General features: G+C 47.6%; 1 protein-coding gene and 1 long non-coding RNA gene across 4 annotated transcripts; one reads left to right on the top strand and one right to left on the bottom strand.

Annotated features, from left to right (window-relative positions):
* Positions 1-71: 71 nt before the first annotated feature.
* Positions 72-25,930, bottom strand: SDC1 (syndecan 1). 3 transcript variants are annotated; one of them, XM_064411838.1, is made up of 5 exons: positions 25,602-25,930; positions 4,779-4,860; positions 3,245-3,738; positions 2,918-3,047; positions 72-2,385 (listed from the first exon to the last, which is right to left on the bottom strand). In XM_064411838.1, the coding sequence occupies exons 1-5, from the start codon at positions 25,656-25,658 to the stop codon at positions 2,219-2,221; spliced, it is 930 nt and encodes a 309-aa protein (XP_064267908.1). In that variant the 5' UTR covers positions 25,659-25,930; the 3' UTR covers positions 72-2,218. The 3 variants fall into 3 exon arrangements, with proteins under 3 accessions (XP_064267908.1, XP_064267905.1, XP_064267906.1); XM_064411835.1 differs by lacking the exon at positions 25,602-25,930 and adding an exon at positions 22,180-22,356; XM_064411836.1 differs by lacking the exon at positions 25,602-25,930 and adding an exon at positions 14,218-14,253.
* LOC135295959 (uncharacterized) lies at positions 13,667-17,090 on the top strand. Its single transcript, XR_010357995.1, has 2 exons — positions 13,667-15,131; positions 15,227-17,090. It is a non-coding gene; the product is annotated as an uncharacterized LOC135295959 (long non-coding RNA).
* Positions 25,931-26,499: the final 569 nt, after the last annotated feature.

The following is a 26,499-nucleotide window of genomic DNA, read 5'->3' as shown; positions in this document are numbered from 1 at the left end:
ACCTATGCAGTCTTAAAAACAACATCTACTTTTTAAGTATTATACACAATAATGTTCACAGACAGACTGTGTCAGACACATTCTTGCCAAAATGCCATTTATTGCAGTATACCTTTACATGGCATACAGATAACCCAATGTTGCATCTTCTGTCAGAACTCATATTTCATTTGTACCACTTAAATAACACAGAATGTCATGTTTGTTTCACAAACTGTCAGTTAAGACTACCAAAATATACAGTTTTTTTCCTTTCCCCCTAACAAGGTTGTGAGGTACAACTGAATTTTACTATTTTATCTTCCTGTGCTTTACAAGAACCTTTTCATAGATAGACCTATCAAACATTTCTACATTCCTATACAAAGCAAAGAATTACAGCTGAAATTAACACCATCTGGTCATTGCATTAACCTATAAAAATTCATTCAGTAAAAAAAAAAAAACAAACCCAAAACAAAATAACAAACAACTGAAAACAGAACAACCCTAACAAAAAACCCTAATGGTTGTTGCAGCTTTACTTAAAAAAACAGCCAGCTACACATATGCACAAGTTCTCCACGTGCATAAAGAAGAGTTAGGAATCAAGACATTTTGGGGTTTTTTTCTTGTGTTTGCAGCGAAGGCACCAATTTTAGCTGCATGGCAGCTCAGGAGTGTTTTATACTTCATTTAAATTACACAGGTTTTTAAGTTTGTCTGTTAGCATGCAACATTTGTACCAACTGTTGCAATATTGTCCAATATACTCGGATCATTCCCTCTGGCTCAACAGTACAAATATTTACATCAGTTGTAAACACTCCTCCACCCACCCCATACCTTCTGCACTGAGTGATAAGGAACTGAAGTGGCAAGAAGCTACCCAAAGGCAGAGCAGAAGTAAGGCTTGTACAGAACACCACACTTGTGTTCGCACGGTTTGAGATACTCTGGAGAGCTCCAGACTCCCAGTGAGGCTCCAGTGCCTGACATCTGACAGCATATTGACCACACACAGCTTCAGGCATCCAGACTGTGCTCAGGAGGTGCTTTTCTGCCCTTACTAGACTGACATCCCTGGAGTGGCTTCTCTCCAAAGTGCAGGAACAGCTTCCAAGGAGCCGCTCCGGAGTAGTGAGAGTCAAGCACACCAACTGTTCTATCTGTTTAAGGCCACCTACACTCAACCTTCCCCAGGCTCATTTCAGATGCTTCTCTACTCCTTAGCTGCAGTCATGACACGCTGCTTCCCACCTCCCAGCCCTGTGTGCCACGGCACCCTGTGGCACAGAGGGCAGAGCGCGTTCCGAGACAACCGCGGTGAGCGGAGGTGCTGCAGCACTGCCCCGGTCACCTGGGACTGCCCGGGGTAAGATCACCTACAGCAGGACTCAGCACCTAGGAAAGGGAATGTCTGAGATGAGACTGCTTGGAAAAATCTACTTCTTACCTAAGCCTTGAGAGACAGAGAGAGAGAGAGAGGGTAGTGGGACAGCCCAACACTTTTGGTAAAATTTACTCACTTAGTTTTGGGGTTCTTGGGGTTTGTTTTTTGCTAGTGTATGTTCCAGCTGCTTAGGAGCTGGTTCTGAGTATGGGATAATGCTTCCAAAATGTAAGTTATTTTAAACCACATGACAGTCATTTGTTTACCCTGCCCCTCACATCTCCTTTTGGCAGAGATCAAGTTCAGCTTGATGTTTCATAGGCATTAAGTGCTCCAAATACAGCTGTCAGAAAGAGCTAGAGGATAGCAGTGTACCAAATGTCTGCCCAGCACAGCCACTTGTTACACTCAAAACACATCTATGAGTTAAATAGGAAGGACCCCTGCTATACAGAATTTGAGCACTGGTAATTGGTTATTCTTGCTAGCCCTTTCCCTAAATATCAAGAGTTTTATACATACAGTGCTCCCTTATCTTCTCCCCACCTCCTGTCCCAGCAGTCTTTAGATAAACCAAAGTGAGTTTAGGAACTTGCAGTTCCAATTCTGTTTAAAAAAAAAAAAAGACCACCAAAAAAAAAAAAACAAGTTGTGCAAGAAAGCAGGGAATGTTCAATGAATCCAGATCTACTTTGTAGTTATAAAATTTCCAATGGCAAAGTGGTAAGGGCAAATAACCCAATGATCATATGGCTTAAGTTTAATGCAAAGCACACTAGGAGGTCCACGTGCAGGGAGAGAAGAGTCCAAGAAAGATGGAATAAGAAGTGTCCTGAAGATCAGTGTTTATGCATAGAATTCCTCTTGTTTGTGTGGTTTTTGGTATCCTCCATTAGACTGTTTTGGTTCATCCAGTGAATAGCTGCCTTCATCCTTTTTCTTCATTCTGTACAGCATAAATGCAACTAGAAACACTGCAAACACCAAGCCTACAAGTCCTCCAGCAATTACACCTGGAAGGGGAGAAAAAGACACAGATTACTCTAGATGCCATACCAGATAGTGCTACTATGATTTTAAGTTCCAGATTGTTCCTTACTTGTCCTGGCTTAATGACTTTAATTAATTTATCCTTCTGTCCCCTCCCAAACCAAGTACCTGCTCAAATAACCATCCAGGCCTAGGGACATGGATCTCCCACTGGGCCATGCTGCAAAGCACACAAGGCTATGGTGTTGAACCATGCTAATTTGACTGAGGCAGCAACAGAGAAACCTTACTGTAACTTGTCAGAAGAGTGAAGGAAGAGGTTTAAACAAAGTTGCAGATAAAGCAGCCCTTGCTAGCTGCTATTAGCAGACTAATAGCAGCTAGCAATGCCCCTGCTAGGGTTTTGACAACACAGAATCATCACCCTCATTTCAGAGGTCTAACATAAAAGGTTGGCATCCTTGCTCACAGATGTATTTGCACAACTGCAGCTTCTGCTGCCAGGAGACTCCAGGAATCTGCTTTTACCAGCTAGAAATCCAAAATATCCAGTACCTCCAAGAACTTCTTTTCTGTCCATAATTCCCGAGGCTCCTGCTGCTTTGGCATTCCTCTCAGAGTCAGCCAGTACTTCTGAGTTCTGGGTGGGGAGGAATTCCTCGTCTTTAGTCAAGATGAAGTCTCCCTGTTGGGACATACAAGGCAGGTTATTCATCATGTCTGTTTCTGGAGACTCTCTTCTCATCTAAAACCCTCCACCAACATAACCCATTAAACCAATCACTGGTTTTGACTAATTAACACCCATTCCAACCAAACCAACTTAGTACATGGTACAAAAGACATCTCCCTGCAAAGGGAGTTAGAACTATTAGTCCTCACCGGGTCTCCAGAGCCATCTTCAGAAACCTCCTCAGGTGTAGGAACAACATCCCTTGGAGCTGTGGCCGCGGGGGTGGCAGCGACCTCTCCCTCGCCATGGACAGTAGAGTGGGGCTCGGGCACATCCTTGGTGTCTGGCACATCAGAGCTGGGGATTTTAGGTTCAAGCTCATGGACCACAGCAGAGACTTCTGAAGGAGTCACATGAACCACAGAAGGAAAGTGAGCAGTGGGACTTCTCACTGTTGTTGTGACTGCGTGGCTTGTTGGTTTCCCTTCAGGTGAGCCCAGGATGGATACTTCATCCTTCACAGCTACAACTGGCCCCTCTGTCACTGGATTACTGGTTGCAGAAGGGGATATTACTTCCTTTTCAGTTCTGCTCTCAATCCCATGAAATGGCTGTTCACTGAAATCCACTGGTGATGCTACTGTTGAGGAATTAGTTGATTCTCCTGAGATTCTCCAGGTGTGAGATGGGTCAGTCAGGGGACCTGCAAAACAAACAAACAAAAAATATTATCCTTGGCCAGTTTAGAGGCCTATTAATAATACCTTCAGGACACTGGTCTAAGGAGGATGCTTAACCTTTATAGTCAATTTTCGTAATAACAGAAGTTCTGTTTGTAATTCCTCATCTTTTTCAGTGGAATAAGGAAGGGACAGACCAATGTGGTATTCAACAATACTCCACTAGTCATCTGCTTCTCCCCAAGGCAAAAGTGCCTGTTTGTGGTGAGGTTGACAAGGGAAATCTGCTTTCAATACACTGGTTCTTCAGGGTGGATATCTGAGTCTTCTTCCATAAACACTTTTATTTGATTCAGAGCAGTCACACCTTCAGTCTCAACCACATTTGGAACTGATTTCAGAGTCTTAATTTCTGCAGAGTATAATCTAAAATACAAGCTTGTGGCTGGAAGGAAGCAGAAGCATAGCATGCTTCAGCTTTCAATAGCTTGCTCTTTTCTCACTAGCATCCCCTCAACTTCAGTACTGAACACCAAGGGTCTCTCTCATGCAGTTTAACAATCATTTTTATACCCTTTCCCCCTACCCTAAATCCTTCTTATCACTTACAAAAACCTATGGCCCATGGGAAGATGCACACCTTATGACAGATAAAGTTTGCATTTGATACATGCTGGTAGGCTGGGGTTTACACACCCTCAAACATTATTTCCTACCTGCTCATAAAGGGCCTTTTTATGATCTCTCTTCCCCATGAGTGAAGAATCACTCCAGTTTCATAACATTCTTCACGCATCTCACGTTAGCAGTCACATGGAGTCTACCTCTGCTTCTGCTCCCTCTCAAGTCTCCTACAGCTCATTTTCTACTAATTGTTAGTATTTCAAGGAATACAAGATTAATAGGTTAGGCTCTTTCTCTGTTCCCAGCTCTCATATTGTGGGGTGTGCGTGTGGGTGTGTGTAGATTCCTCCCTCTCTTCCCCCTTCCCTTCCCCTGGGTGTCTACTGAGATCTCAGTTGCCACATCCTAGAAGGATCAAGCACAAGTGCGAATAACTCACCTGCTCCTGAACCTGAGAACGTGTCGTCCTCATCACCAGATGAATCAAGGTCATCAGGGGGAAGGTTCAGATTTGTAGTTTGCTTTAAAGAGAAGAGAAAAAGATGTGTCAGTGATGAGACTGAAGTGACCAGGTTGCTTGCACAGAGTCCTCTAGGGGTTCCTAGAGGTCACACAAACTTTTTTGGTTCAGATTGCATTTTTTCTTCTTCCCTCCTTCCAGCTCCCCTCCCCAAAAGACTAGCTCTGGTTAGTATGTTTGGTTATTGGAAAGGTCAGTCTTGCTGTCTCCTTTCTCTGCACTGCTTCCAGGCTGCAGCTGCTTTGGGAAAGAAGAAAGCAAGGAATCCATTCAGTGTTGCATCCTGGGAGCAGGCAATGCTCACTCCTTACCAGCCTGTTTCAGGTGCTCACTGTGTCTTCCCTATCCACCAACCACTACACCTGCAAATCACTGCATTAATTCTAAGGAGCAGAAGGGAAGGGGAGGCAAAGTAGTTTGTCTTCTTTCCCTTTATGACTCAAATGCTGTTCACATATCTGAAACCAAAGCACCTAGCTAGAAGGAGAATCCAAGTCCCTTTTTACTACGGGTGGGCACTCAAGATAAGTCCAGAGATAGAAGCCAGCCTTCACTGTTGGAGAATAAGCCCTGGGCTTTCTCCATTTACACTCCAAGGAGTGCACTAACCAGCACTGAAACTCAGTTGCTGAAACAAGAGTCCAAACCCCTGTTCTATACTTGTTTGTCAAAGCATACAACACTCAAAGCTATTCAGGATCTCCAAAGATGACAACACTTAGTGTTCACTCATTACAGAATGATTACTTCATACATCTCATTGGCCTGGGCTGTATACACTTGCTGCTCTTATCACTACAAGATGCCTGACTCTCAGCCCATGACGAGCCTTGAGTTTATTTCTGCAGGGCTACCATTACCTAACCAGTCATTTTCCCTTCTCAGATTTCAAACCAAAACCTGTAAGTCACTTCCAAATTTCATCTTTTTGACATCCAACTATACTCCCTATTTTCACAAATTTGACTTCTATCCCATTCTCAAGTCACCTTTGTCACCCCTTTCCAGCACTGCCATCTGCAAGTTTCAATGTTGCATCATCCAAGCTGTGGGATCCCTGTGATCCCAAGAAGTGCAAAGTCTCATTTTATTATGTAAAAAAAGGACAGATATTCTTGCCAGCTTTGCAGCCAGGCCCGCTGTATCTCTCTAGCTTGCATTAACATAGTGCCACTTAAAAATGAATATAACATTCACCCTCATCGCAGGAAGAAGTCAGCCAGCACCAGTATGTACTATCAGAACAATCCAGCTCTGCAGTTATCCCTTTATTGCCTACAATGGATGTGTTTATTGGTCCTATCTCCTTATTGTTGAGATACCAAGTTTACCCAGTTTTCTCTTCCATCCTTAATACCTTATCCATACCCCACATTTCCACAGAACCAGCTTCCAAGGTGGTTAACTAACCCACCAGATTCCACCTCTCTGAAGATAAGTAACCAAGTTGTCACCAGCCTATTCAGCCCCAAGATCTTACCCCTTCTAGGCAATTATTGTAGTTATATGATTTTTTTAAAATAACAAAAAGCTAGGAACAAAAACCCCTCATACAGACATAATTTTTTTTGCTCTTTTCTTCCCTACTGAAAATAGCCCCCCAAAGCACTATTCCTCAAGCCTCTGCAAGCATATTTCTAGAGTGAATTGCCCTTCGATCTCTTGCTTAACTGCAAGTCATGAGGTAATTCTGACTTTTAGATTTGTCCCTGCTTGTTTGCACTGTGCTTTTGCACCCTTCCACAGAAAGTAGGTCAGATAAGTACTTCCCATGTGTTTTCCTTCTTGTGTCGAAGGGTGGTGACTCACACAGGCTGATCTCACTTTGCTTCAAATATTAAAGAGTACGAACTGTTGGTGCATAAAGAATAAAGAACGAACTGCCAGGCTGCCCAAACTCAGCTCCCTCGTGTGCCCTTCCCAGTATGCTCAGAAGATAAGTGAGGCCTTAGAAATTGCACTGTTTTTGTTCATGGGGGTTGGTGACCATTTTTCTCTCTCACTTCTCACACTGGCAGTGGCAAGCACAACCCTTTGTTCTTTCACTCAGCCTGGCTGAGTGCAAAAGGGGAATGTGCTGCTAAAGGTGGGGGCTGCATTCTCCTCCCAGTGGGAAAACTTCCTTGAAGCAACTAGAAAACAAACTCTCCAGTTTTTTATTGAAGTGAGGCACTGCCAGTACAGTTTATGGTATCACCATACACCTTCAGCTAGGATTGAGGCCACCTTCCCCCCAAATCTGAATATTCAGGGGTAGCTCATACAGATTTCCAACAACACCTGGACAGACTGATCATCTGCAGACCTCAACAATCCTCCTGAAAGGATCACAGACTGCCAAGAAATAAAATGGCAACTCTTGATCTTGACTCTTGAGCCTGCACCCCTTCCCCTTGAGGGGTTAATAGATGAGGCTTGTTCAGTTGTGCCACACTTCCTTTGCTCTTACTAAGAGTGTCCAGCCACCCTACCCTTAACCAGGGTCCAACCCAGGACAACCTCCCCTCACACCTGAGCTCTGAGCCTCCTCCCAGGCTGCTGCAAGATCTGCTTCTCCACAGCCTTTGTTATGCACCCGTTTGATTCCTAGTTTGATTCCTGTATCTGAGCAGGGACAGTGAGTCCTCCTCAGAGGAGAGAAGCCCAGGACAGCCCAGTCTAAACCAAGGGACACCCAAGGTGTTCCACAGCAGAGCTGTCCAGCAGCTGCTCAGCACCCACCATGACCCACCAACCCCTGAGGTTGGCTGCTGCACATAAGAGAATAATAGAAAACATGAATTAGGATCAGTAAATCCTGCTTTCCACAGTTTTATATCAGAACTTAGTGAAGGTACATGTCCCCAAGGATCTTGTCCCAGCTGCTCCTCTGGGCATTGTGGCACCTCCCTTTAGCCAGGCAGCTTGGGGCTTGGGATATGGGAGGCACTTTCTTTGGCCCAAATACTCAAGGGACAGTATAGGATTGTGCACATGTGGATAGCAGTCAGAATGCCCACAAAGTGCTGTAATTTCATGACATCATCCAATCTCATGACACATGAGTATTAAGGAACATTTGCCCAATTTATGTAACTGAATGGTTATATAAGGACTACATTTCTTGCTCCATAAATTACAGCTTCAATGGGCATAAAAGATGGTAACCTCCCCACAAAATACAAGTACTGCAGAAAGACCATGTTTCTATAATGATCTGCTGCTGAAGGATTTCAGACACAGCAAGGTTAGAAAGCACTGACTCAGGACAGCATTGGAAGGGACTGAACTAATTTGGGTTTGCATCAGGAAGACAGACTGTGCTGTTCAAAGAACAAACACCTCATGGTCGAGGTTTTTCAATGACCTTTTACTGCAGCAGACTTACACCAATGGGAAAGGTTTTGATTAGCCAAGAGGATTAGGGGCACAGAACACTGGGTTATGTTATCATACAAAAGAGCTGAAGATAATTCCAGCTTAAAACAAGCTTACTCTACCTTTCAGAGAGTGGATTCTTTGAAGGATCTCTGATGATATCTCACGTACTCTAGTCAAAAAATCTTTACATTCTGATCGAGCACCTACAACACGTTGGTTTTTTACCATTTAACAAGCTTGTATGGTTTTGTTAGCAGTTCAGACAGCTGGGTGGAAATACTCATCCAGTCCTTTTGATTCACTGTCACTGAATTCAGTTGCATGTGAGGGGTAAAATTTTTAACTGTATTTTTGATATGCTTTAACCAGTGGAAGACCCTCTTCCACAAGGATCAAAGCAGCCTGTTTAGGGGAAACCCTGGGGAGACTGTTAGCTTCTGCTCTTGCTGAGCACTGCATTGTTGCAGAACAATAGTTATTCAGTTCTGCTGGGACAACCAGAAAGCTGCTTAGTGGCATCTTCAATTTAATCAACAATGGGCCAGGCTTTCACAACTCATTAGCAATATTATTGGATCCAGAAGGCTGACTTAGTCCAGACGTTTTTATAATTTTTAACTATTCTTCAGTCTTCATCTTGGTCAGAGTCTCAAAGCATGGGTCCTTCTGGGCTTATCCCATCAGCTGCTACAGAGCTCCCTCCTCCTACAAGAGAGATCTGAAGCACTCTCTCATGATGAAGGGGAGATTTGTAGTTGATTAGTTGATCTAACCCTGCCCCAACTGGGAACCACATTTATTTAATTTGATACATGCAAAAGGAAAGAGCTTTTCTCAAATTGCTCTTTGAGGTAAGCAAAACCACTGGCTTTGCCACAAGCTGCTACAAGCCCTTAACTAGATTAAGGATGATTTGTATCCAACTCTTCTTAATCCAGTTAGTGATCTGCAGTGTCAAAAACACTTGAAATCCTCCATTATCTGAATAAAGCTGTTAAATTTGCACATTTATTTCCCCTAATAAATCCTTCTTGCTCAGCTGAAAAAGAATGAACTGTAATGAGCTCTCCCACCTCAAACAGCTCCCTAGACATCCTGTGAGAGTATTGCAACTGCATGGGAAGGAAAACCTATAGTTTGCTCTTGTTTAAGAGATATACAAGAGCAAGAGAAGCATTGCCCTGTAATTTGGCTACAATAGAGCATCTAGAAGAATACTTTCAAAAGGATTTGAACAATTAATTCTTAAATAAACTGAAACAGAGGTTTGTCTTTCACCTTTTCCTATACACTCAAGAGCAGAAATGCTATCTGAGGCAGAGCAGCCCAAAGAGCTTCTAACCTCAATGTAACATTGGTATTAGTGTGGGGGGAAGACAAAACCACCTGCTGAAAGAAACTTTAGCTTTGTTAAGCCTTGATATTCTGCAGTTAATAGCCCATGCAAAATTAACTCAAATCCCAGATGTTCATGGTTGGGAGACAGCTTCAATGATTAAGGTGGAAAAAAAATTAAAAAGAAAACCACCCAACAACAACAAAAAACCAAACAAAACCCAAAACCAACCATATAAAAACCGCGAGCAGCATCCTCACCTATCCCCCTTCTTTTACAAACACAGACTCTGGAATTAAGCTGGCCATACAGACCTTCTCTTTAATAGTCAGCCATAAATTCTGGAATAGCAGAAAGAGAGCTGATGCTTTTATACAGCAAGTCAAGAGTGAAGCTTGCACGCAAGTCTGTTACATCAGAACCCAGCAGCAGTGTGGCACCACCTCACCTAAATTCTCTTGCAGTTGTTTCTCCTGCTACTCAAAAGAAACCCTGGTGCGCCTTGGTGATCCCATAGGTTAATGAAGTATTTCTCTTCCCAGAGGAGCCAAAGATGCAGACTAACAGCACAGGCCAAAGACAGCTACCAACCACCCCACACCCAGTTCAAAGGCTGGACAGCCTAGATTTAAGCAGTATTTTATCCCTGGCTAGTGTTCCAATCAAAGACTGCTATGACAACAGGAGTGTTGGAACTTTATGGTCCCTTGCAACCCAAACCCTTCTATGATTCTACAAACTAAGTCACCAGCACTTCTTACTTCCTTAGTGCCCTCCCTGTTTCAGATGGTGGTGTTCCCCTGTGCCCTCACCAACCTTTTGATGTGCATCAACAAGCTTCAGCATCCCCACCCTTCCATCCATCAATCTGTGTCACCTGCAAGGCTGGAGAGTGGCTCAGAGGGTGCTCCTTCCAAAGAGAAGCAAGTGGAAAGCAAAGGGGGCTCTTTTTCTCAGCAAGCACCATTTTAGCAGAAAGAGGTAAGCAAGCCAGTTAATCTGGCTGCTTGTCTATCAGACCATTATTAGTGTACAGAGATATAGAAAATCTTGGTAAATTTCATTCTTACTGGCCTCCTCTTCTATTTTTGCCTGGTGACTTGAGAGAGGAACTATCTTTGAGGGAGAAGTCCTGGCTGTGTTTGAACTCCCTGATCATCACACAGTAGTTTCCTCTTGACACCCAGGTCTCAAAGGCAGCAAAACACCTTTCAGTAGCTGCTCAAAACAGGATGAGAACTCTTAGGATCTACTTCACTATGGGCAGAAAAAAACAGACTGTAGACTGCCCACTGTTGACTTGGCTGTGATCCTCCTTTTCTTCAAGCTGTAGGAGCATACCCTGATCCTTTGCACAAGATGCAGGGGCCAAGGAAGAGCATCCAGCTACTCCACAGGCAGAGCAGCCAGTGTCCCAGTGCTCCTAGAGGCTCCACACTATTGCCCAATCAACTTTACATTTTCTCCTCAGAGTGACAGGGCAGCTTTTTTAATTAAGTAGGGCAGAAACACAGTAATCAACATGCCAAGAGCAAAAATGAACCAGCCTGTCGCCATCAGGTTAAGTTTCACCCTGTACAGCAGGGCCCTTTTAACTCCCACCTCCCACAAGAGCATGTCACTTCATGCTTCCTGGACCATCCCCTGCATGTCTGTTTGTGCACTCTCATGGTGAACCAGATCAGGGAACTGGTCTTGTTAAACTAAACAAAAGGAAAAAGAAAGCAAAGGAAAAAAACCAAAACCAACAAACCTCTCCCCCTCACAAAAAAAACCAAAAAAAACCAAAAACCAAAACCCAAGAAAACTAAAAAAGAAAAAAAAGAAAAAAAAATAAGAGGATAAAATATCATGCAAAGAATTTTCCAGCAGGACCAGTTTCCCAATCCTGCTCAGTGCATGAATGCACAAGTGTTTGTGTTGGCACAGGGCAGAGCGTGGCAGCCAGGGCTGCTTAAGCATTCACAGAGGCTCACAGCCTGCTCTCTGGGATGCTGACACTCATCCCCCAGCCCGCCGTGCATTATGGAAATGCACATCACCAGACTGCAGGCAACACGCAAATCAGAGGCTGACTCAGAGGGCCACACAGGTTCATACAAAAAGGAGCAAGGACAGGGGCTGTAGGGAGAGTTCTCTTCTGCAGTGTTTGCTCATGGATAATTGTTCCAAGGTCTGACAGCAGTGCTTCTGAGTCCTCCTGGAAGCAGGAATACACAGTAGCAAAGGCTAGACAGAGGTTCAAAGCAGAGCAGTTCTACTTTCATCCTGGGCCACCTGAACTTTACAGGAGGCCCAGTGCAATTGCCACTTATTCCTGGACAAAGAGTGCATTGCACATCCTTCATCAGAGAGGGCTGAGCAAAGCTGGAGTAGCTGGAGTCCCAGAGGGCTCTGGATTCCTCAGCAGGGGAAGCTCATGGCTGTGCTCATGGCAGCAGGGACAGCACAGCAGCTGTGCACGGGAGCCCTCTGTGCCAGCTCTGATGCAGAAGAGCTCAGCTGCCTCTCAAGTCCCTCTCAGCCAGCTCAGTCCCTCAGCAATAAAGAAGTGAGTTACAGCCTGTGCTTCTGCTTTTTCACCTGGACAAGGTATCAAACAAGTAAGTTACTACACACTGTTTTCACTCACACCAATCTGCTCCTTCCAGCGGAGCAATGCAGCTCAGGCCAAAGACTGAATCTCACCACAGCCCAACACATCCACAGACATGGCACACAACAGGCACACAGCTTAACTCTGTATCAGTGACAGGCTGTCACAATACAGCCAAAAGTGGGGTCCCTTTTGTCTCCCACGTTCAAGGCAGCCCATGCTTTGAAGATGCAGTCTAATGAGAAAGCTCATTTCCCTGCAGCTAATCTCATGAGAAGCAGCCAGTTCAGTTTTATGTTATAAACCACTTTTCTTTAAAGATCCTTCCCTGCAGCTCTTTAACATACTTGATAGTTCAGGCATTTGTTTCTTGAACTAGCACAAAAAAGCCACAGCCCATGTATAAGCTCAAAGGGTTGTGCAAAGTAGGTGCAGCTCACTGAGGCCCATCTATCCTGGGAAATTAATTTCAATCTACTTAAACTGGCTTGAGAAATGAGCACTAAACTGCCTAAATCAAGACTAGGCAAACCTAGCTTTTCTTAAAATCCTCTGACTGAAAGCCACCAGCACTTCTTACTTCCTAGTGTAGCAAAATCAGCAGGGAAGATTCATTCTTACAGCAACAGCCACTTCACCTGCTTGTTTAGAAAGGAACAGACCAGGAATTGCTTGGTTTCAGCAGAGGCTAGAGGTGGGCCACCATCCTTGAAACCTGACAAAGTAGAGGGGGGCAGGCTGGCAAGCAGAAAATCCTTATGAAATGGAAACCTATCTAGCAGAGGACTCTAGCAGCCCAAACCCACATATTACCCATACATACTGGTAACTACAGCAGAGATAAATGCAACCCTCTTGCCAGCAGAAGAAATTGGAAGCGACAGGATGTAAATACTTGCTGCCTCTTCCTCCTGCTCACATGCAGCCCCTGCTGTGGAGTTCAGGTGAGAAAGAGCAACTCACGTCCCACAAGGCATCAGCAGCCACGGCCACTTTGAGTAAGAGACTGCAGTTTGCAGTGCTGCCTCCAGCACATATAAACACACCGAGCTTATGTCTTCAGCATTCTTTGCCAATTATTCCCAACCAGCTGACCTGTGGTGGAGGCAAATTCCTTTCCTTGCCCCATCTCTTGACACCACTCACCCTGTTCAGCAATCAGGACTGTCATTGCAGTTAAACTTGCTGCAGAACCAGAGTTTCTGACAAATTGTTTTCCCACAAATTGAAGTGGGCTTCAGACTGCCTGGCTGCTCCTTAGCAGCATGTGTGGGCTGGGGACACCAGTCTCCTTTCCCCACACACCTAAAAACCACCCAGCTCCCCACAGAGCAACCCCTGGCATTACAGCCCTGAGGCTGCAGAACGGAGTGCAAGGCTGGGTTTGAGGCAAGAGCTGCAGGTGCTGAGTGCCCCCATTTGTTCCATGTGGGACTGGCTTGTCCCAGCAGCCCTGTGAGCTCCAAATGCTCAGCGAGGGGCTGTCAGACACGTTCCAGGACACCGAGAGGCCCGGGCCCCTCACGGGCGGAGGCGGCCCCGGGCCCCTCACGGGAGGCCCAGGCCTCCTGCCCAGGCCGTGGCTGCAGGACAGAGCGCAAGCCTGCAGCACCAGTGTCGGGACAGGGCAGAGGCAGCTCCGGGACTTTGGTCCCACGGGGGCACAGCTTGCTCTTGTCATCTTCGGCCCATCAGCTCAGGAAGCCCCAGCTCAGAAATCAGAGGTGTGGCTATAGGAAAGCAAGATGTGGTCTGTGGCATCTCGAGTCCTCAAATTAGGGTGGTGGCAGCCTGTGCATCGCTGATGGCCCTCAGCAGCACCAGAACGTGTGTGCCTCTGGCCTAGGGAAGGCTGTTTCCTGGAGACACATGCTGTGCAGTTTGGTTGGTGGAACCACTGCCCATTTGAAATGAGCTCCATGGCAGCTTTTATGTGATCAGCAAACTGCCACAAGCAGTGCTACAGCTGCACAAGTGCTCTGACCTGAGCAGATGTGGTCCCAGAAGTCAAAAACCCACCCCATCACTAGAGTATTCTGAGGGGGAAAGACAGTGTTCTGCTTCACCTGAGGGAGGGAAGCCAACATGCAGCCAGGAACAATTGTCAGACAAGAGAAAATGCAACAGCCTCCAGTGTCCAGACACATGGATAGGAAAAGACTCAGGTTCTTAATTCAAGAGTTTCCATCTTCACCACCCTGAAGTCCAGCAATTACCTAATGTGAGATATGCCAAGGAGCCCAGAGACCAAGCTCTAAGATTTCTTGAAGGATCACAGAAACATTTTCAGTCTACTACTGATGCATACATGTTTCTAATTTGAGCAAACTGCTTGCAGTGCTATATTAAATTAGTGAAATCCAAGTTTCAGATAAAAATCCCTACGGTACCAAACTAAAAACCTTGCACTTAGGGCAGGACTTGTGGCTCCTAGCAGCAAGGATATTGTTTAAACCTCAGCAGAAAGATAAACTTGCAACCCTGGAGTACCAAAGGTCTCAGCTAAAGCCATTAGTAAACTTAAGTGAGACTACTTAAACTTACAAATACTTGGCCTTACAGCAACAAAACAGCTGACTAGGTATTCCAATTAGTTACCCAGAGCTACAGTGGAACTGCCCAGACAATGTTTTATAAGAGGATGTATTCTACAGCAACCGGATATGGACAGGACAACAAAAGTTGCCTTCTGTTTGCTTACACCTTGGTGACACAAACACCTGCCAGCTGCAAGGCCTGTTGCTAACAAAATCTGCTTTATCTTCCCAGCTGATCTGCTCACAGTCTAACTTATAAAACTTAAATCAGCTCCTTCACATCATGACAACATCCCAAGCCTCAACAACCCAAGACAAAGCTTCCTTGATTGCATTTGTGAAAATTCCACATTTTCTTCAGAGGGATGCGCAATGAAGTCTCCAAGGCTTGTGAAATTAGTTTTTGCTAATGTCCTGGGGTGACAGGACCTAGACCAGGACAGGTAACAATGTCTATTTTTCATCCATGCATCCCAGACGTGTTCCCTTGGAATGCTGCATTTCACTATAAACGTAACACTCAACTTTTCAATTGCAGCATCACACCAGCCCTTTCAACAACAACCCCCACTGAAGAGCTGATGGATCAGGGGACTGGAAGCACCCAGGAGCTGCCTGGCTTGAACAGGCACCAATGCAATCTCTCTCACATGTGCACACCAGATGGCAGGACCAGGGACATCCCAAAACCTGATTGCTTGGTCAGTCAGTCTGGTACAGGAGACCTTGATATTTGCAAGGGAGATACAGAAGCAAAATTTGGGCAGCAAAATGAGGCAAGAGTTGGCATTCCACAGCACCTTTCTGATCTGGTCACAGCTAAGCTCCAAGCAGTTGTAGGTGACTCTGTTCTTGCACAGCAGGCCTCCAGCAGCCAGCACCAGTCTGTTAGGAATGAACTCATGAGTCTCAATCAACAGCTGGACTCACACAGACTATGCAGGCAACTTTACATTTTGGGTTTGACCCAATGCAAGGCAGTTCCTGCATCTTGGCAGGTCTTACACCAGCACACAGTGGATTCAATGATCCTTGTGGAGCTCCAACTCAGTATATTCTACTATCCTTGGTGCTCTTTTTATGTTTGTTTCTGTGGCTCACCCTTGCCAGCTTAGATCTGATGCAATCAAGTTTCTCCCTACATTATGAGGCATGCTATCATATTTGTCTTGTCCACAGGATCTCAGTGTTGACTAAGCCAAGGTTGTTTATAATGCAGAAGTCATCCCTGTAACAGATGCAGTTACACTGCCATGACTAAGCCATTCACTAAAAGACTGAAACATCTCCAGCAGAAGCAGGAGGCACATCTCAGATCAGGAATACCCTGTTCCTCTGTCCCAAGAGTCTTCTCAAAGAGGCATTTTCACCATTACCCCTCTTTCCACAACAGTCCCAGCAGCTCCTGAAGAAAAGCATCATGCACATGTTTTGGGTGCTACTGGTCTCCTTGGAATAAGCAGCAATAGTTCAGATGGTCTTTGGGCACAGGCTGGACCACATTCCACTGAGTTATTCTAAGGGAGAACACAGTTCAGACTGCATGGATTCCCTTTGAGAAACACACATGCTCACAAGCACTGGAGCACACAGCCAGGGATCTACCCACATGAAATGGCACAGACCAAGCTCACAGCACTCCCTCCCAGGACACTAATGGTCTCTGTGCTCAGCTTTACAAAAGCACTGCTAATCCTGCACATACTACAAAGTTCTGACAGCAGTTGCCCCATTCACAGTTAAATTATGCAACACCTCAGTGAGATTATGAGAGCTGACTGGTGTACTTCCATGCTGAGTCATGAGGGTGTTGAAGTATCATTTCAGTGATGAAGCACCAAATGAAATCCTCCCACCAGAAACAGTCTTTAAAAACCCTGCTGCTGCAATGGTGCTCCAGTCACCTACTGTTCCACTCATTTAATTAATGGACATTAAGCATTTCTTGACCAAGACCTACTGGATTAAACTCACTCTGACCCAGTCACCCAGTTCACTGTTTCATACCACATCTGTACAGCAGAGCCCTGAACAAGGGACTGTTACAAAGGTGAGATAAATCAGAGCTTCCTTTTGATCTCAGCTATTATCCAAGCCTCACCTCCTGCTGTCATTTTTGGGTATACAGCTTGTTCACCTGGCCTTCTTTCAGAGCAGCCACCAAATCAGGTGGGGAGGTTAGAGTTTAGTGGGAGATGCTACCATGTTTGTGCACTCTGGATGCTCTCCTGCCTCACATGGGCAACTGTAAGATTTCAAGTTGTGATTTGGACATCCCTGTGTTTTATACACCTATACTGTGAAGAGACAAGAGCCACTTCCCTTCCATTAGACCACTAATGCCACTGCTGACAGATTGACAGGCACCATAACAAGTCAATAAAAAAGTGCTAAAACTGCAAGGCAAGGTGAATGCTTTACTACCAAGTTACTCCTAGCACAGCAGTCCCCTAGTTTCAGAACAGTTTCTGTCAAGAGGTACCATCAGTATAGCCATAACAGATCAAACTTGTAAGACACTCTTCCACATCACTAAGTTGAAGATATTTCATATATATGAATATATGAATAAATGTCTGGGTCTACTCAGTGACTAGCAACTCTAGCCAGCACATTACCCCTCTGAATAGAGCAGAGCATGAAATGCTGAAGGACCACTTTATTGGCCAAGTGTAAAAGCACAGGCTGAACCACTGGCATGTACCAGCACCATCACAACACTGAATGCTGTCCCAGGTGTGTAGTATTCACCTCACAATCCTCAGCTGATGGATTACACAGGACTTCTCACACAATTGTACTTGCTCATCTCTCTGAATTATCCAAAACAGGTTCGGTTTCCAAGAGAAGAGTTGTGATCCTCTATTGTGAACTTTCTTTTACTGGATACTGCAGTTTTCTCAGCTTCTTAATATTCTAGGCCTGCAGCCAGAGACCCACTGGCTACATCATACTAGTAAATTAAATAATATCAGAGAGCATCCCCAGGCACTAGAACACCGCCAATACCATCATATTATTAGAATGATTTATGGTATAGTTTTGAGCCTTGCCAACCAGTATGCCCCCAAATAAACACAGGAAGGTTCTCAGCAGGCAGTCTGATGAAGGGGGTGCATTACAGAATAGGCCAGACAGTTAGAGTTCCTATACAGTTGTTGCTCTAGCATTTAAGTTGGTCACAAGACACCTTGTGTCTAACATGCTTTACTGTACTGGCTTTGCATGTTAGGACTTTGGTAGCAGGGGAACTACAGGAGTGGATTCTCTAACAAAACAGAGCTTCCCCTGTGCCTGACAGAGCCAGTGCCAGCCAGCCAGGACAGACCCACTGCTGGCCAAGGCTGACACCATCAGTGACAGCAGCAGTGCCTCTGATAACGCAGTCAAGAAGGGGGAAAAGTTATTGCAGAGGAGCAATTGCAGCCAGAGAAGAGAGGTGTGAGAATAGCAACTCTGCAGACCCCAAGGTCAGTGAAGAAGGAAGGACAGGAGGAGCTCCAGGCCCCAGAGCAGATTCCTCTGCAGCCCCTGGTGCAGCTGTGCCCCTGAAGCCCATGAAGGTGGAGCAGAGATTCACCTGCACCCCATGGAGGATCCCACAACAGAGCAGGGGAACACCCAAAAGAGGCTGTGAGCCCATGGGAAGCCCATGCTGGAAGAAGATCCTGGCAGGACCTGCAGCCCCCACTGAGAGAGAAGCCCACAGCAGACCAAGTTTGCTGGCAGGACCTGTCACCCTGTGGGGGACCCAAGCTGGAGCAGCCTGTTCCTGAGGGACTGCACCCCATGGAAGGGATCCAGACTGGAGCAGTGATTTAGACCTGCAGCCCATGGGAAGGACTCGCACTGGAGAAGTTTGTGGAGACAAACCCTTTACAAGGGACCTCACACTGGAGCAGGACACTGTGAGAAGTCCTCCCCCTGAGAAGAAGGAGCAGCAGAGACAACATGTGATGAACCAACCACAGCCCCCATTCCCCATCCCCCTGAACTCCTGGGGGGAAAAGCTGGAGAATCTGGATTAAAGTTAAGCCAAAAAAGGAGGGGGGAAATGGAGACAATGTGTTTTTAAGATTTGGGTTTACTTTTCATTTTCCTACTCCGAGTTGATTGGTAATAAATTAAATTCATTCCCCAAGTTGAGTCCATTTTGCCTGTGATGGTCACTGGGAGGGATCTCTCCCTGTCCTTATCTTGACCCACAAGTAGTTTGTTATATTTTCTCTCCCTGCCCAGCTGAGAAGGGCAATGACAGAGCAGCTTCAGTGGGCACCTGGTGCCCTGCCAGGGTCAACCCACCACATTTACTTACAAGCACCAGTATAGCAACATTTGGTGAATCTTTTTAACCCCTTCTGGCTACATGCTGGGTGTGAGGGGGGAGGGCACACTGAGCATTTAACACTCTTGAGCTACCAGAGTAATAACTGCTAATTATTCATAATCACATCTTCCAGCTTGTGTAGAAAGAAGCTCACCAGTGTTTCACAGCTCAGTGCAACTACAGATGCAGACTGGGGAACTTTTTGCAGGTTAAACACACTTCAGAGGGAGCCGGTGCTGCTGCAGGATTAAGCCAGCAGCTTTCTTCTGCAGGCCATGAGTCAGTCGATGTGAGAGCACGATAGCACAGCCCTCCTTGCCACTGCCCAGACATGCCAGAGTCAGCCTCTTTTGTTCCGTGCTTTGTTCACTGATGGGAAAGTAGTCACGATCTAGATGATTCCTCCGTTAGGACAGAAGGAGATTTAGAAGTCAAAGCTGTCTAGCTGCAGGCTGTTGGGCAAGTTTCGATGCAAGCTTCACCACCATTCTCCACTGCATGTAGGTGGAAAGGTACTAGCCACTTACAGGCTGCTAGAGCCAGTGAGGTGGACAAATCTCATTTGTCCATCAAATCTGCTGGTGTGAGAGTCTCTGTCGTAGTTTCATAAGCAACAGAGCACAGCAAGTGAGTGAAGAATGTCACATATATTAGCATCTGTATTAGATACAAATTCAAGCAAGCTTTGTGGTTCCTCTACTTTGGGCTTTTACCCATCAGCTTCCTGACTGAAGAAATCCTGGACCCTGTCTCTAAAGAAGATCCCTAGAAGCTGGTCGGTGGGATAACAGGTTCTCTCCTCTGCAGATGCTTTTACCAGACTGATGTTTTGGTAGATCAACAGGCTGCTCTGAGCTGCTGTGGTTGTGCAGAGCATATGTATCAAATCTCCCAGATCACCATGCTAGGGCCAGGGCACACAGCCTCCAAACTCTGCTGCCAGCTGGACAACAAGTAGCATGTGTCTCTCTTTATAAATATATACATACCCATATTTGTATTTCTCCACTCTTCTGGTCTCAAAGCATAGGAAAAGACAGCATGGGATCCTATTCTGGGACAGGAAAGAGCCAGGTAGTCTCTTCCTACAGCACTGTAGCTGCCAGCTCTGATCCCCAGAGAACACACAAAGGCTTCCTACCAGCACAGCCACAGCAGCACCACTGCTACGACATGGAGCTTCACAAGAGCTCTCATCTGGAACTTGTTACATTAATCACCACTTGCTCTCTAGAAAGCAGACTGGCTCCACTCACCCCTGCCCACCTCTGGCTTCAATCTACAGCCTGCTCCTCCAGTAATCCCTATATAAGCAAGGGGCTGGACCAGAGCTGCTGCCTGCCTCTGACCAGGATGTGTACAGCCACCAGCATTAGGAACTAATTAGCAAGAGCTTTCCTGTGTACAGCACAGGACAATCATGGTCTGCAGTGCCGCCCAGAAAGCATTCAGCACACTCCCCTTCCAAGTGGAACAGAGTTCAAGTTTCCTTACATTTAAAAGAGGCAACAAGCTCCTCATCACATGGCAGAGGCAGACAAAGAGCAAGCCCCAATCTCCAGCTATGGTTTGTGTGTGCTCAGGTGATGGAGCCAGTGCACTCTGAGGAGTCGTTGTGTGAACTGGCTGTACTCTGCAGAAGGTTTCCTGACAGGAGTGTGTGCCTGGGACTGTCCACGGCCAAAAAATCAAGACTGTCAGCTTTTGCTTCTGTGACTGGAAATCAAGACATTGGCATTAGTGCACAGGCAGTGCAGAAAAGCTACATGGTGGAGTATGACAACACAGAGCCCCCATGCAAGGTAGGATACCCATGAGTATTTTAGCCAGTTGGCAGGCAATTTCCTATGTTATATCAGCACCCTTGATTTAGTCAGGAGTCGTTCTGCAAGAGCAATCCAGAAGACCTTTCAGTTATTAGAAAATCCTGAACACCAAGACACAAAATGAGTGGACATTAAAGAGAACCATGTTGCAAAAACATGGGCTATGGGAGAAGATAGTTCTGCCAGAGAGCGGAGCAGCAAGACACAGAGGTGAAGCAGCAAGAGTTCTTCAACTGAAAATACCCCAAGGAGTTTCTAACCAGAAGCCTAGCAGGGAAAGCCATGACTTACAACACCTCCATGACTCAGTTGTTACTGCAGCTCCAGTGACTCAACGGGAAGTTCTATTGCCAACTCCATCCAAATCCCACTAACACACTGGTTCCCATCCAGCAAAGCAAGCCTCACTGGTGAGACTGGTCCCAGCAGCAAGATACAAACATTACAGTCGAGCGTGGCAAGGAGCCCAAGCTAACAGACTCCATTGGACCCGTGCCGGTTCCACAAGACCCAGAACGCCAACTGCAGCCAAGCACTGCTTGAGAAACAGAGAGCTTGGGAAACCACCACATTAGCAGATGTTGCCCCACAAGAGTTGCTTGTAGGAGGTCCAAATGTTATCTCACCTTGAGGTGAGGCTTCACAGAGCAGTAACTTTTCCATTAGCATCCCCACAGTAGAAAGTGCACTGTCCCAGGTTTCTAGCCAGGCCAGATAAGGCTCATCACTGCGGTACACCAGCAGAGCAGCAGCTCAGGTGAAGCACACTCATCAGCCCTAACTTAGAGACCTGTTAACAAAGCTGACACTCAATAAGAAATATCAGAAGTCCTTGCACTCTTGGTCAAAACAACTTCCTCACTGTAAGTTCACTATCTATATCAAAGTCTACAGAGTAACAAAAGATCCTCACATCTAATCTACAAATAAACAGTGTCTTTAAATATTACAATGCTCTGATGCTTACTCAACAGCTCACAACCATCCCCCCCAACTACAATACATTCTGCTCACTCCAGAATGCTGAGATGGGACCCAGCTATAATCCATAATTTCTTCCACATTCTTTAGCAGAGGAAGACTACAGTTACACTAGAACAGAAGAAAGCTGCTGTTCTAGCCAGCAGCTGATGTTCCCCACTGCTTTGCTAGTTCTCTTGGCAGGAACAACTGTCCAGGCTGTTTGTTTATGGAGAGAGTTACCATAAATTTCCACAGATAAAAAGTCCATCACTTTGAGCTAAATCGCTCTCAGATAAAGGCACCAGAGTAAAGGTTTTGTGCTCTCTTATAGGCAACTTGAGATCTCACCAATAAAGCCTTGACAAAGCAACTCACCTTGGAGCAGACGTGCAGGGGCTGGTCAGATAATCGCTCTCTTTGGCTGCACTGATTACATCGCCTTGACTCTAATGAGGGCTTAAGCACCCAGCAAACACAGACACCTACATTTAGGTGCTTCAGCATCAGCTGAACGCTGTCCTGAGGGACTAGTGCCATTTGAACATAGCAAGCCCATCAATCTTCAGCTGTCAAGGAGTGTTGTATTAGACATCTTCTACTCTTCATTATCTCAAGGCTATTAGGATGAAAACACTAACGCTGTAATGCTGAAGCACTGCAATTTTATAATTGGCGGCACCTACTCAGGAAAAGGCCCTATCTTCTCTCTCCCAAGAAGCTCCCTCCTCCCTATAAGGAGGGCCTAAAATCCCAGCTCCTCAGATGCCAGAAACAAGTGTGGAATGTCCCTCTCAGGGGTATTGGTGTGGTTCTTGGACACAGGAATCACTTCAGACAAGGTTAGGACAGAGTGCTGGTATACAGGCCACCTGGAGACATCTGAGTACAGGCAATGCAAAACACATACTTAAAATGGACCAATTTTGCTGCTAAAACAGCAGCCTACATTTCAGGTTTGTGCACTAACTTAATTTTAGAAGGCTTACAGATTTCTTGCACTTGCTGTAACTTGTCTCAGGTTGTTAGAGAGGATTGTTTGTTTCCAGAAAATTCAGAGTGCTGCCATTAAAATGTTAGCTCTTCTCACCACTTGAAACTGAGAGAAACCTGGAACAAAGACTACAAAACAGCACCGGAGCCCCTTTACACCACACAAACCCCAGCTCATTTGCTGCTGCTCTACTCAGAGCCGACCAGCAGTCACCATTTCACTGGGAGGTGGCCACCAGAAAGTCAGTGTTCAGATGGAGAAGCTCTGTTTGCAGTGCTAGATGAATACTGAGACGCTGCTCTGTGCATACCATAGAAAAGAAGTGCTTCCTCCTTATCCACTGCCTGCATGTTTACCAAGCAAGCTGGACTATCCAATTTCTTCTAACTAGTATACATTCAGATAGGAATGACACCACCCTTGGAAAAAGGTTCCGTCAACCACCAGCATGCACCTACACCAGAACCAGACTAAACAATCAGAACCCTCCTCCTCCCACCACGCGGCTGGGCTGCCCACTGCCCTCCTGCAGCAGGATCAGCTGGCTTCTGGGCACTGTTACACTGTGTAAAAGTTTCTATTTTAGAGAATAACAAGGTTACACTATTAAAATGGTAAGATGTATCAGCCTTCTCAGTTCAAGGAAGTCCATGCCTCCATCATAATAACAGAGGGTAATTACTGTCATAAAGGGTGTTTTAAGCAATAAAGTGTCACCTTGAAGGAGACCAGGAACCTCCCCAATCACTCCTGCAGGTAAAAGTACTCAGGAAGAAAACAACTATTGTTTGGCCAGTTTCTTTCTCCTGTTTATTATTCCAATGACAATATGCATAGATGAGCCAAATTACGTAGCAAGAGCCAGGGCCAAGCCATGTGCCAGCAGCAGTGGCATCCATCCCAACAATCAGACCACCAAGAACCCAACACAACCATGGCAATGCCCACAGCACTGCAGTCTGGCAGATTCAAAGTACTGTGCAAGGTCACTCTGCTTCAACACAAGATGTTTTCAGACACTCAATGTAAAATCATCATTATTCCAGATGGGTGGGAAAGGCACTGACATTCTGACATGGGGAAAAAAGCCATGTGATCACCAGAAAGAAAACAGCCTCAGTGCTGAGTCACCCTGGAGAGCCCCAGGACTTCTGCTCCAACGTGTGCTCACCCTTGAAACCCCCCTCAATCTGCAGTGCCAGCCAGGCCTGAGCATCTCACAGGCACAGAAGAACTCCAGACAAGCATCTACTTCATGTCCTTCTCATTTCTAGTATGGAATATTTATCACGGGGGAATTTTATCCAAATAGAGTTCAGAGGCTGCAAATTAACTGCAGTTTCCCCACTTCATTAAGCAGAAGCTTACTCAGAAGTTGAGAGCAGAGCCTTCCTTCCATGGAACAGTGCTGCCTACACTCACATGTTTGTAATTTTTAGCCATCTCATAACGACTCACTGCCATGTGGGCCAGGAGGGTCCACGTTCAGAACTACAGGCAAAGTTCACAGACAGAATGGTACAGAAAACCAGAGGTATTTCGAGCAGCTCAGATCCCACGGTGCACTTTGTTCTGCCACTCCTTATTCGACTGCTGCTGCAGCTTACCCCTAAGCAAGTTTTAAATCAATCATTTCAGAAAGAAAAAACCCCACCAGTTTTATTTTGATTGCCCTGCCTGCTCAAACTATCTCATGCTCCACTTTTTCCTCCTAACTCATCCAAAGGAGAAGACTCCACAACCGGTGCACACTCAGGTCTGGCGGGGGACCACATGGGAAGCAAAGAAGCGTGTCCCTCATCTCAGAAGAAAGGGACAGGACTGAGACTTTGTGTCCCTGGAGGAGCGGCCACAAGCTCTCCTGCCCCGCACCCTCCGACCGCACACGGCGCTGGACGCCGCCCAGGCTGCCAGCACAGACCTGAAGCGGCGAGCACAGCACTTCTCGGGGCTGCGGAGCCGGGTTTCCGCGGCAAGGCTCCCGCAGGCGGGGCGGGAGCAGGATCAGCAGAGCCATCCCCTGTCCGCGGATGACACCTGGCGGCTGCTGCCTCTGCGGGGCCAGCACGGTTCCGGGCTGCCCCGGGAGCAGCTCCCAGGACACGGCAGCCGGGACAGGCCTCGCTGCCGCGGGGTCACCACGCTCCGGGAGCACCGGCACCGGCGTGCGCCCAGCCGGGCAGCACCGGGACCTTTGTTTCAGCGGCAGAAAGCAGAGTCCGGGCGTACCCTGCCCTGGGCTGGGGCTCTGGGGCACAAAGGCGGCGCGGAGCCACCGTCCCGCGCTCCCGGAGCTGTGCCGGGGCACGGCAGGAGCGCCGCAGCTCCAGGAGTCACCCGCGACCTGGCCACAGCCGAGCCACAAAGGGCCACATGCCAGCGCTGCCCCGGACCCGCCGCTCCCCGCCTGCGGGGCGCGACACGCCGGAGGGGCGGCGGCAGCATCCAGCCCCCCCGGCCTCCCGGCACACCGAGGGGTCCCGCGGCCGGGGGCGCGGGGAGCGCCGCCCGCCCGCCCGCGGCGCCCCGGGGCGGAGCCGCCGGCAGGTCGGGAGCCGCCGCGGCGGGTCTGGTTTGAATTAAGGCTGCCGGGGCAGCCGGGCTGGGGCCCGCCGCCAGCACAAAGGCCACCGCAGCCCTCCGCCCCGGCACGGCTGCGCTCCCCTGCGGGAGCCCGTGGAAGCGGGGAGCCGGGCGGTCCCCCCGGCCCGGCCCGGCCCGCCCTGCCCCGCCGGTCCCGAGCCCGCTCCGCACCCGGCCCCGCCGCCCCACGTGCGCCGCGCCAGCCCCGCTCCGCTCGGCTCACCGGCACAGCAGCCTGGAAGCAAAGGGCCACCAGCCACACGGCCACCACGTTTATCATCCTTCCTCCTCGCCGGGCCTCGGGAGCGCGCAGCCTGCCCCTGCTTCCCGCCGTCTCCCACGCCGCTCTTGCTCCGCTCCTCTTGGAATTGTTTTAAGTAGCTGCGGGTTTGCTCCCTTTTCTGGTTTCTTTTTTTTGTTTTATTTCCCTCCTTTTCCCCCTTCGCACGCAGCCGAACCAGCCTCCCAGCAGCGCTCTGCGATGGCGAGGAGTTGAACTCTGTCTTTTAATGAACCCACTGCAACAACCTTCACCTTACGGCCACCCCCCGGCCGGCCCCGCCTCCGCTCCCCTCCCCTCGGCTCGGCTCGGCTCAGCCCGGCTCCCCAGCCCAGCCCGGCCCGGCCGGCACGCCCTGCCCCGCCGCCCGCCCCCGCTTCCTGCCGCCGCGCTACCTGCGCCGGTGCCCCCTCCCCGGCCGGTCCCCCGGCAGCCGCCGCTTCCCTTCCACTGCATTCCCAGATTTCCTCTCTGGCAGAGGCTTTGCTCCCGCCGAGCTTCCTTCCCTCTCGCTAAAAATAATAATTCAAAATAATAATAATAATAATAATAATAATGATACTGTTAAAAGCCCTCCCTTCCCGTTTCACTGTGGGAATAGCCCGGGGGCGCTCGGCTGTCTCCCCCCGGCGCCGCTCCCCGGTGGCCCCACACCCAGGGTAACCTTCCATCACCTCCAGCGGGGCTTCTCCCCCAGAAAATACGTGTTTGGGGAAGTGAGGTGTCTCCTCTCCTGCCCGCGGGTCCCCGGGGCCGGCCCCATAGCCTCTGCCCACGTTTTTCTGCTGCTCGGAACAGGATTTCTGGCAGCGTGAAATGCTGCGAGAGGTTTGCGGTAAAA

Source organism: Passer domesticus, chromosome 3 (genome assembly GCF_036417665.1).
Source record: "Passer domesticus isolate bPasDom1 chromosome 3, bPasDom1.hap1, whole genome shotgun sequence".
Taxonomy (NCBI): Eukaryota; Metazoa; Chordata; class Aves; order Passeriformes; family Passeridae; genus Passer; species Passer domesticus.
The sequence above is the reverse complement of the archived record's forward strand: the minus strand, read 5'-3'. Positions and strand labels throughout refer to the sequence as shown.

Excerpts from the sequence above, each read along its gene's own strand:
- SDC1 (XM_064411835.1), bottom strand. The coding sequence starts at position 22,341 with ATGGCACTAGTCCCTCAGGACAGCGTTCAGCTGATGCTGAAGCACCTA. Across the intron at positions 3,739-4,778 it reads GTTCTCAGGTTCAGGAGCAG|GTCCCCTGACTGACCCATCT; the intron begins GTGAGTTATTCG and ends TTTGTTTTGCAG. Across the intron at positions 2,386-2,917 it reads CAGAAAAGAAGTTCTTGGAG|GTGTAATTGCTGGAGGACTT; the intron begins GTACTGGATATT and ends CTCCCCTTCCAG.